At 31.4% G+C, this 10,785-nt stretch overlaps 1 protein-coding gene across 1 annotated transcript; it reads right to left on the reverse strand.

Moving 5' to 3' along the window:
- Positions 1-8,494: 8,494 nt before the first annotated feature.
- Positions 8,495-10,539, reverse strand: LOC126692067 (protein MLP2-like). Its single transcript, XM_050387484.1, has 4 exons — positions 10,088-10,539; positions 9,178-9,288; positions 8,948-9,028; positions 8,495-8,844 (listed from the first exon to the last, which is right to left on the reverse strand). Exons 1-4 carry the CDS (start codon positions 10,325-10,327, stop codon positions 8,770-8,772), a joined length of 507 nt encoding a protein of 168 aa, XP_050243441.1. The 5' UTR covers positions 10,328-10,539; the 3' UTR covers positions 8,495-8,769.
- Positions 10,540-10,785: the final 246 nt, after the last annotated feature.

Below are 10,785 nucleotides of genomic sequence, written 5' to 3' on the forward strand. Positions count from 1 at the left end.
CCACTGCTCATTCAAACTCAAACCCATGACAACCCATCGATTAAACCCGAAACCCATCAAACCCACGCCGCCACTAGACCACACCACCACCAACAAACCATAACCAAACCCATCAAACTTGAAACCCAGCTAAACCCACGAAAAACCCATAACCAAACCCATCAAACCTAAAACCCAGCTAAACCCATGAAAAACCCATAACCAAACCCATCAATCACTGATCAACCCATCAACAAACCATAACCACTGATCAACCCATCAACAACCCAAAACAACCTGATCCCGAAACCCATCATAAGACCTACCAAATCGCGCCACGTCGCCACTAGACCCACACTGGACCCATGACCCACGCTAGAAAAAACCACCACCATGAGAGAAAGAGATGTGAGAGAGAGAGGCTTGGAATGGGAAGAGAGAGAGAGAGATTGGTGAAGAAAGAGAAAGAGGCAGATATTTAAAGTAGGGAATACAAAATATTAAATCGGTTTGGAATGTTGCTATAGTACCATCACAAATTTAGGATGGTACTGTAGCCAAGGATGTCAACACCGTACTGGAGGCCGTACCGGTTTGGCCACCAATACGATATATTTAGGATACCGGTCAATACCGGTGTACCGTTTCAGGTTTACCGCTATTTTTTATATTTATAAATAAATATATATATATATATATGTATGTATGTGTCTGTGTATATATATTATAATAAATATAAAAGTTTACCATAAAACATTTCCTCAATTCAGAACTAATTATTCATGGTTTTAGACTTTAGTATCAATTAAAAGGGAAAAAAAATAAAAAAATAAAATAGAAAGATTAAAAGTTACCATTGCATACTAAGAAAATAAATAATACTAATAAGTTAATGCAAATAAGTTACCATTCTGTCCTAACAAAAATTCAAAAATTACAAAACTTATAAAATAAATAATAAAAAAAAAACTTTTTTCTGTACCGGCCGGTACGCTCGGTACCAGCCGGTATTGCCCGAAATTGGCCGGTACGAGGCCGATACGGTCGGTATTTTTTCCGGTACGAAACAGGGGGGTCAAGCGTACCGGATTGCTGGCCGGTATGGTACAGAATCGATACCCTTGACTGTAGCACAATTGCAAAAAAATTTTAGAATTGCAAGTCCAAGTAACGTGAGTTTTAAGAGGTTTGATGCTAAAATTTCCCAACGTATACCATTTATAAGACCCAATGCAAATGCTCACCTTCTTGCTTTTTCTTTTTCTTTTTCTAAGTACAACTTATTCAACTCAGCATGGTTTAAGTCAAATATGCCAATAAATTAAGCAATCTCAAATAGAAAATTAGAACAATAATCTAATAGTCATGGCCCTAAAATTGAGACTTAAATGTCGTTGTAATTTGTTCATGGTGCTTATAGATTTTGATGGGAACTTTTAGTGTTAGACTAATTTCATGAAAAATTTTATTTGTAATTTTTTGGAATATGTAATTGTAATATAAATGGTGGTAATGAGGACCGAAGGTTAAAGCCATTGTTTACTATGTAAAATTAGAGATCTCAATTAAGCAAGGCTTAAGGCTCGGTTACGACAAAAACCCTCTATAGACTCTCAGTAGATTGAGGCTCAGTTATGGAATTTTTGAGATTTGCTTTAGGTTTGCTACGTTGTAGTCATTTTGAGCCCAAACCCTGCTTCTATAAAAATCCTATTTAATCAACCTTAATCTCGTGAGAAGGAACATGACCACCCAAAAAAAAAAATCCTAGAGAGCACTATTCTTTGTCTTCCAACCCCTCCCATTGAACATCTAAAGATGTTTGTTAGAGTTGTTGAAACCATAAATTCTATTGCAAATCTTGAAGAAGCCTAAGAGTGACCCAAATATCAATTTTGCGGTTGGCGAATTGACTTGTGGCATCAAATAACTATGAATACATAAGACAGTAGTCTACAGTTACAAATAAAAGTGGGGAGCTCCAATCCGCGATGTCTAATTACTTGTACGGGAAGTCTAATAAGTGTAGTCTACATCACACCAATCGTTATAGTGGATTTGATGAGTTAGGCTTGACCTAGAGTGTTTTGATTTTCCCTTTGTGAACAGTTCCTTAACTTTGTTGTGTGAGTTGTTCATGCAATTATTAATTTTATACTTAATTATCCATGATCCATATTGTGCTTGAAATTTATAATTAACTACCCAGACTTACTAATTGCAAAATTATTAAAGTCAATAATAAGCCAATTTAAGGAGCTAAAACGTTTTAGTAACAAAAATATATATATATTTTTTTTATACAAGATAGAAATTATACTCTAACTTAATCTAAGTGTATATGTGTATAAAACTTTCTCTTGAAAACTTGAATTCTGACCCTTACTTCCTACACTCCACAAGTATTTATACTTGTAGAGTGACCTCTGCGCGATTGTGTAACAAAAATGTAATTAGTTGTTAAAGGAGAGTACAAGTTAAACGACTATAAATATTTAATAATTAAAAAAGAAGGAAGTAGTAAGTGATTGATGAAATTAAGGACTCGTATGATACGTGTGTTTAAACAACAATTTTCAATTTATTTTAAAATTTATCTATGTGAAAAAATAGGTAAAAATATATATAATATTGTTTAAAAATTAAAATATTATTTAAAATTAAAAACCATATGGCTTGATTGCCGAATTCTGACGACATGTTCTGTATCACATGAGACAAGTTCGTACTTGGCCGTAAACCTGAACCACTGACTCAGTTACAGGAGTGTGGAAATTTGAAAGTTGGCTTATAAAGCGGTCAATAGACTCAATACTCTTAACCAATCAAGGAATGCCCAGTGACTACTCTTTGACTATTGACTACTACTATTTACTATTTTCCAATGAAATTTCATTATCTTTGTAGAAAGAAAAATGATATACTTATTATATACCTAGATGGGTCAATTCAAATGGGTGTCTTGACAGCCCACCCATGGGCCATGGCTAAGGCAAAATACGTACTAGGTGTGCAGTCTTCATTCATTGCCGTCCAGACTCCAGAGTTTTTTTTTTTTTTTTTTTTTTTTGAAAAAACAAATATAACATGGAAAAATGAAAGTTAATGTGATATTTTATTTTTTCTATGTTTTTCTTTTTAAGATTTATAGAAATTTTACTACATAAATTCTCCGTCTCTTTTACTAAAAATTGAACTGAGGTTATCACATTTTGTTAGAATTGTATGATTAAATGATTAAATTTATTATACTTTAATAGTTTAAACTTTTAAAATAATTATTAAATTAACATGGTATTAGTGCATAAGATTCTGAGTTCAACCTTTATTTTCTCTACTTTACTTCTTATTTAATTCCCAACCCATTTAATTTGATATATACATTTTGATAGTAGTTAATTTAGTTTCTGTTATTTTTAACTTACAATTAATTTGCTCTTTACTATTAACGAAAATGAATCGCGATTTGAAAATAACATGAACTAAATTGACAATGACCACAAATATAAGAATCAAAATGGATTTTTCGCCTAATTGTAATGATTGTTACATTGATAATATAACAACTTTTTTTTTTTTTTTTAGAGTTTCACCTTATGGCATTTGCTCCTGATAATAATTCTTTATTATCAAACCAAGACACCAATCGATAATATAACAACAAATTTTTTTTTTTTTTTTTTTGAGAATCACAACAAAATTATTTAGTTGTTTTGAATTTAAAATTTGATATATCAATTTCTTAATTTCTTAGGTTATCTATATATATCTAAAAACTGAAGCATAACATTTATTATTGTTACGCTCCAGTTGAGCCACATCAATATCCACATCAATATAATTTTTCTTTCCAATTTTCCTATAATTTTTTTTAGCATTTACTCATTTTTTTAAATATTTACACTTTCTCTATCCCTTACATTTTCATCTCCCCACTATCCTCTACCTTAATATCACTCTTCATCTTTCCTTTCATCTTTCTTTTTTTTGTCTTTTCTTATTCACACATTCTTACAATAAATTTGTCATTCTCTCTTCCATTCTTTACATACTTCTCCCTCACAAAAAAAAAAAAAAAAAAAAAGGTTTTCTCTCTCTCTCTCTCTCTCTCTCTCTCCCTCTCTTAAATTTTTGGTGAATTTTTTTATTTTTCTTACATATCTGCTTTATGTTAATAATTGTTATGTTCTTTAGAATTTTATATTGAGCTAATGCGATTTAGTTTTTTTATTTAAGTTTTTTTCTCTCTTTAATTTTTAATTTTATTACATATGTTTTTCTTTGAATTCTTAGTTTGGGTTGCTTTGAATTCACCTACTTAGTTGTTCTATATATGTTATTTTTGTACAACATGACATTTGTTCTATGAAATTCCTTTTAGACTTGATATGTTATCTTTTCATTTGATTTTTTTTTCTCTTCTCATGTGCAATGATTGACTTCTAACAAAAACTATTCTATTTATATATTTAGAAATCTATTTTTTCTTAATTCCATCCATTTAAATTTTGTATGGGACATGGATTCTATTGAGCAATTAATATGAAAAATAAAATAAATTCTACAATAATTTGCTTTACAGGGATCGGCTCCTCTAATGTAACTAATGTTTCTAATCTTTTGAAAGTGTGCGGAGCATATTCCCTACTAATTAGGCCATCTAAATCATTTGAATTAAAAATCAACTGTAACATAAGGAACAAAGGGTCATAATGCATTCATATTCTCCTCATATCGTGATAAATCTGAGTAGTTGAATAGTATTGTTATTTAATTTACTACTACTACATATTTTTTCCTGAAAGCTACATACTATCGATCATAACACCAAATGGATATTTCAAAGTTCATTTACATGATTACTTTGCTGTATGGTGAGTTGAAACATTGTTAGATAATGATGTACGTTAGATTGTATATGTAGCCTCTTGACTTGCAAAGGGTAAGTACTAATATATGCTAAGTTTTTGTTATTGGTATTCTTTAGAGCTATAATGGTTGATAGGTCTAATGAGGCTTCATTAATTTATGCGACGCTTCAATTTCACCCAAATGGCAAGCAATAAAACAAAACGATTCATGTTCAACTTTCAGATTTATTCTATTAAAAAAAAAATGCTTAGCTTTTTGGTAACCACCAATTCGTTTTGTTAACTCAACATCATAAAGTAACTTTAATTTAGTTATATGGATAGGGTTTATCATTTTTCATATTGAAAAAAAAAAAAAAAATCAAGCTAACATCAATAGCACTACTACAATTGACCATTTAAATTCAGTCATATCCTCCATATCATTAAATTATTAATATTTTCTCTTCTTTTTTAAAAAAAATTAAACATATAATGTTTTAATTAAATACAAATTAATAAAAATTTCCTTATATAATCGCACTCATTTTTTTTAACATTTATACTTTCTTCAACATTTCTCATTCTTTTCACATTTTCATCTCCCCACTTCCGTCGACCTTAATATCACTCTTCATCTTTCCCTTTATCTTCATTTATTTTGTTTCTTCTTATTCTTATCCTCTTATTATAAAATTTTCGTTATCTTTTCTATTCTATATTTCTATGCATAATTTTCCCTCACAAAAAATGTTATTTCTCTCTCTCAATTTTTTGGTGGATTTTTTTATTTTTATTGCATCTCTACTTTAGGTTATTAATTTTTTGTATTTTTAAAAACTCTACTTTGAATTGATGCAATTTAGTTTTGTGTTTTAAGTTTTTTTCTTTTTTGTTCTCTTTGATTGTTAAATATTATCTTATTGCATTATAAAAAATATAATATTATTCTATTACATAACATAATTTGGATAATTTTACCATATAAGAATTTTACATAAGTTTCACAGACAAAAGTAAAACAACAACAATAATATATATATATATATATTTAAATATTTATGAGATATCTCTAAAAGAATTATCAAGGTGTGCGACTAGTTGTAATAAAATTTCTAACACATCCTTACTGTACACACTATCTAATAATACAGGGAAAACAAGAATGCCGTCCACTTGGCTAATTTATAATCATAGAGGGGAGAGCTAGTCATTTCACCAAACATGAAGAATAATTTGGATATGATGTTTCAAAATTCTACAAGAAATACTGCCAAATTAGTGCTAGATAATGCAAAATGACTTTCTTAAGCATGATTTTGCTTGTAAACGTGCCACACTCCAATAGTCCACACATGCTGCTATGATCTTACACATCTATCTTTTTGTTTGAGACTAAACTAAGAAAATTTATTTTTAAAGACTAGTGCTGCAAATCATTACAGTAATTCGGCAAGATAAAAAAACATGAATTAAATGGTGAGACTAAACTAAAGAAAAATTATTTTTAAAGACCAGTGCTGCAAATCATTACAGTAATTCGGCAAGATAAAAAACATGAATTAAATGGACTGGGGTTGTGTTACATGTACACGCTGGGTCTCATTAACGGGGTGCACTAAAGGCATTTGTTAATAGCCAATTTGAAAAAAAATTTGATATCACTTCAATTGGTAATATAAAAAACTGTCAAAAAAATTAATTGCTTTTTTTTTTTTTTTTGTAATTTTTTTTAAAAATATTTCCTAAACCAATACATTTAAGACATCCCTTCATTTTTTATTATTTTTTTGATATATAAAGAGGAACACTCGAGTGTATGCAATCCCCCTGTCCCACATGCACTAGGTCCCACATGCACTAGGTTATATAATAGAGAGAAATCCTATAGAAGTAGTCCCAAAATGTTGACCAAAAATTTCGAACCTACGATCTCATGAGGTGTTAGGAAACTTGATTTGTTTGGATTTTCCGTTGGAGAAGCATAATTATTGAAACAAGCAGAAACTTTGGCTTTGTCTTATGCTTATCTAATAGTCAAAGGAGGCATTACCATTCCTAATAAAGAGAATTCAAAAAAGTGGAATGGTTTTTAATATGATGGTGGTTGTAGTGATCAAAATAGTTGGCCAGGCCAGGCCTATTTGAGGAATTATTATAATAAACAAGTCCTAACATGAAAGACATTTGGCACAGTTAGTGAAACTACAACTCTGCCCTATTTAATATTAGAGGTCCATGTCCTAGGTTTCTAAATCAGTTTGGTTAGTTGTCTATTTTGAAAGGAAATTGCAACTACGTCTCTAGGGAGTTTAGTGTGATTCAACATCAACAATAACGGATTTAATTATCAACAAAAAATTGGAGAATCTCATAATAATATATTTTTCTAAAAACTCTATGCTGTGAGCCTGTGATTTTGCTAGTCAAATTTAGTAAACTAGTAATTTTAAAGGCAAAAATTGAATGTACCAATCCTAATCCACAAGCCACAATAGGTATGGAAAATTATGAACATATTGCAATCTTACATTAGCAGATGATAAGTGACAAATTGATTGAAATTTTTTCAAGAACAGTTAAGTGAACTATGCACTGGAAGTATTTTTCCATTTATGAACCAATCCAGATGTTTGTTTTTATAGGATATATTGAGCAAGTGCACTGATAACACCTATTACTATACCCCAGCACCAGCACCAGCACCAGCCAAATCAATCTAGCTGTGTTCTCATTGCTTTAGATTCCATTTATTTAACTATTGGATGGAGAAATCCTAGCCTATCACACTGTAGATAAGCCTACTCAGCATAAGAGATATACACAGCCAATCAATTGACTATTGATTAATACATAGTTGAACAAACACTACCTAAAATACTAAACTATTCTTTTGCTCCAAAATGAAAAATATATGAATGTGCCTACAAATTCTTGTTCTCATTGTAGTTCAATACGAATATAATAATTCTGCAACCTTAAATAATTGACTAAGATATTATTTAAATTCAACAGAATAACATGGTTCCATCATGATGGTTTTTGGTTTAATTAATCACCAAGTTGAGACCTCCCAATCTTTCATTCCCTGCTCACATGGCAGAGCTTCATTACCTATTCAGTATAGGTCACTGAAAAACATGAAATTATAGGAGCTTTTCTCAATTGTGAGGCAGGAAATTAGCCTACTTTGACCATCTAAAGTTACAGTCACTGTACCCTTATTGAAAGTGCCCTGGAAGTAGATCTAGGTAGAATGATTTTTAACCGTCATAACAGTTGGCTCTACTTAAAAAAAAAAAGAATTGGCTCTACTTTACACCTAGGAGGTAGAAATCATTGGTGCTTTACTACTTTTCTCAATCACTATTTATAGCAAGCCATGTAAAATAGATGATGTTCCCCATGACAGGACAAGGTTGAGATCCAAGTATAGTGTCTTAATTTGCAGTAGTAAAGTGTAAGCTTAAGTATTTGCATTGTATATACCCAGTTCATGCACAGCAATTGCACACATGGTCAGAATTCTTAAGTTACACACTTCATGGGAAATAATTCTGAACAGTACATGTACCGTTTTTGAAGCAATTGGTGCCTCACAATTTCCAAAACAGCTTTACATACTAAACAAATACCATGGATATTTAGAAGCCATTTCCGGGAAATAAACCAAAAAATCAAATTCCAGAACTTTAAAGAGAGAATACAAAGTTGAACATAAGAAAAAAAAAATTGAGAAGAAAATGCTAAATCCAGATAAACTTAGTTACAAACCTGTTTGTAGGGAATTTCCCTTCCTAAATCAGCTAAGTGTTCGATGAAATTCTAACGAAACAAACAAAGATACCGTAGAATACACCAAACCGGAAACACCCATATATAAATATAAAGTCATCTTACATACATCACACAAACCTAATCAGTTATTAGCAGCAGGTTATCATTGTAGTGAATCTATGTTCTTACTCAACTCTTCCAGCTTCTTCAACCTCAACCTCTCACTTTCACTCACCAGCTGCTCAAACAATCATTACCAAAAAGATTATTCATTAGGCTGCAAATTTAGGTTAATGATTCATATGCATTCATTATTAAGTACTAAAAGTTATGATACCAACCTCCATTAATTTGGTTATAAGCTGTACTTTTTCCTTGTTCTTATCATTGAAAGCCTCTAGTGCGTCTTTGTATTCTTTCTCCTGTGACAAATTACAAACCCAAATTCAGTAATTCAGATAAGATTCATTCTACAACCAAAGGAACAAGGAACATGTTAGCTTTATGTGTAATACGCCCAGGAAAACTTATATTGCAACAAAAATGGGTATTGGTAATGGTAAAGCTTCACCTTCTTCTGGCAGGTATGTCCTAGTGGCTTTAATTCTTTGTTCACTGCATCGATCTTCTTCCGGACCAGAGCAACTTCCTTTCTCATGGGATCAGCAAGCCCTTCAAGCTCCTAGTGATTCCATAATTTTATTTAAAATCAGAGAAATAAAAATGAAAACAATTAATGTACACAATCAAGTTTACCTACCCAACAAGACCTTAAGGTCTCACAAATACATGTAGATTCCCATTTTAATATTACCACTAAAACCCCTATCAATTATTCTGGATATATGGCTTTTGGATAGCTTGAATCATTCATGAGGGTTACTTCAAAAACTGTCGGTGAGTCACCTTTAAACTATCAACAAATTCTGTAATTGATATTTTTGTGATAATTATATGAAAGATGACAAAACCCCCTGTAAAATTTGAGGGGAAAAAAAGTGTACTTTTTAAGTTCTTGAAAACTAAGAAATATATATATTTTGGGTCAGAAATGGAAATCCCTTGTTGCAAGTTTGATTCTTTCATATGTTTTTGTACAGATCATGACTTTTGGTGACTGTGTGAGGCTATAATAATTCTTTGTTTCATCTAAAAGTTCATGGAAATTATGAACAAGAAAATTAACATCCTTGGTAGTATAATACTATAATTTCAAAATTTTCCAGTCATAGCAAGGAAAAATCACATCTAAAATTAGCTGGAAAGACAAAAAAAGTGCTTCCAATTTCTTAAGAAATATAATAGTATTTATCAAAAAGCTGGAACTTGTTTCAAGAAATTTGACACCAACGTTTCATTCAGATCATGAAATCTTAGATTACTTTCTGACCCTACAAACTAGGGAAAAATTGGTTTTTGTTTCTCCAAGATTGTATTTTTATACATGTAAACAGCTTTATCTGACTGACAAAGTGACATACCTCACGAATTGTGGCCAAACGCTTAGTTTCTTCTTCAACACGGCCTAACTGAGCTTGAACTTTCTCTCTGACCTCCATCTTCTTCCTCTCAATCTCTTCCTCCTTGGCCCTGAAATTAGAGAGAGCTGACCTTGACATCTCTTCATCTTCTTTGGATAAATTGCTGTTGAAGCTCAGACTTCCTGATGAGTTCTGCACCATTAACTGTTGCTGGAGCTGAGGGTGTTCACCTGTCTGCATGGTCACTTTCTCTTTCTCTTTCTCTCTCTCTCTATGTTGCACAGAAAACCCTTCTTCTTCCTTGAATTCCTCTCTTTATTATCTTTCTCTCTCAGCTCACCTCTCTGCTTTGTTTTGCTTTTCTTTCTCTTTTGCTTTTGCTTTGAAATGATGGGGTTGCTCTGTTTCCTCGGTTGCAAGTGCTTATAAACAAGGGCTGGCCCTAAAGAAAGAAAAGTATTTAAGAGTGTCAAGCCAGCTTAGCTTTTCTTTTTGAACCAAAAATAAAGCAAAGGGCAAATTTTTTTAAAAAAATAATAATAATAATAATAATGTTGGGAAAATTAGAATTACAAAAGGGTTGAGGTTGAAATGACTCTACTGCCAACCACTGATACAGATACCGAGCAGTTTAACTTTACTGAATGAATGAAGTTTGTCCCTAAAAATTCAAAACTTGTCTCCACCATTCCATTTGA

The sequence above is a fragment of the Quercus robur genome, chromosome 7 (genome assembly GCF_932294415.1).
Source record: "Quercus robur chromosome 7, dhQueRobu3.1, whole genome shotgun sequence".
Lineage (NCBI taxonomy): Eukaryota > Viridiplantae > Streptophyta > Magnoliopsida > Fagales > Fagaceae > Quercus > Quercus robur.

Bases quoted from the DNA above. Each gene is read 5' to 3' on its own strand.
- LOC126692067 (XM_050387484.1), bottom strand. From the start codon at position 10,327: ATGCAGACAGGTGAACACCCTCAGCTCCAGCAACAGTTAATGGTGCAG. The intron at 9,289-10,087 runs GTATGTCACTTT...TGGAATCACTAG, and splicing joins GTTTGGCCACAATTCGTGAG to GAGCTTGAAGGGCTTGCTGA. The intron at 9,029-9,177 runs GTGAAGCTTTAC...AATTTGTCACAG, and splicing joins GACATACCTGCCAGAAGAAG to GAGAAAGAATACAAAGACGC.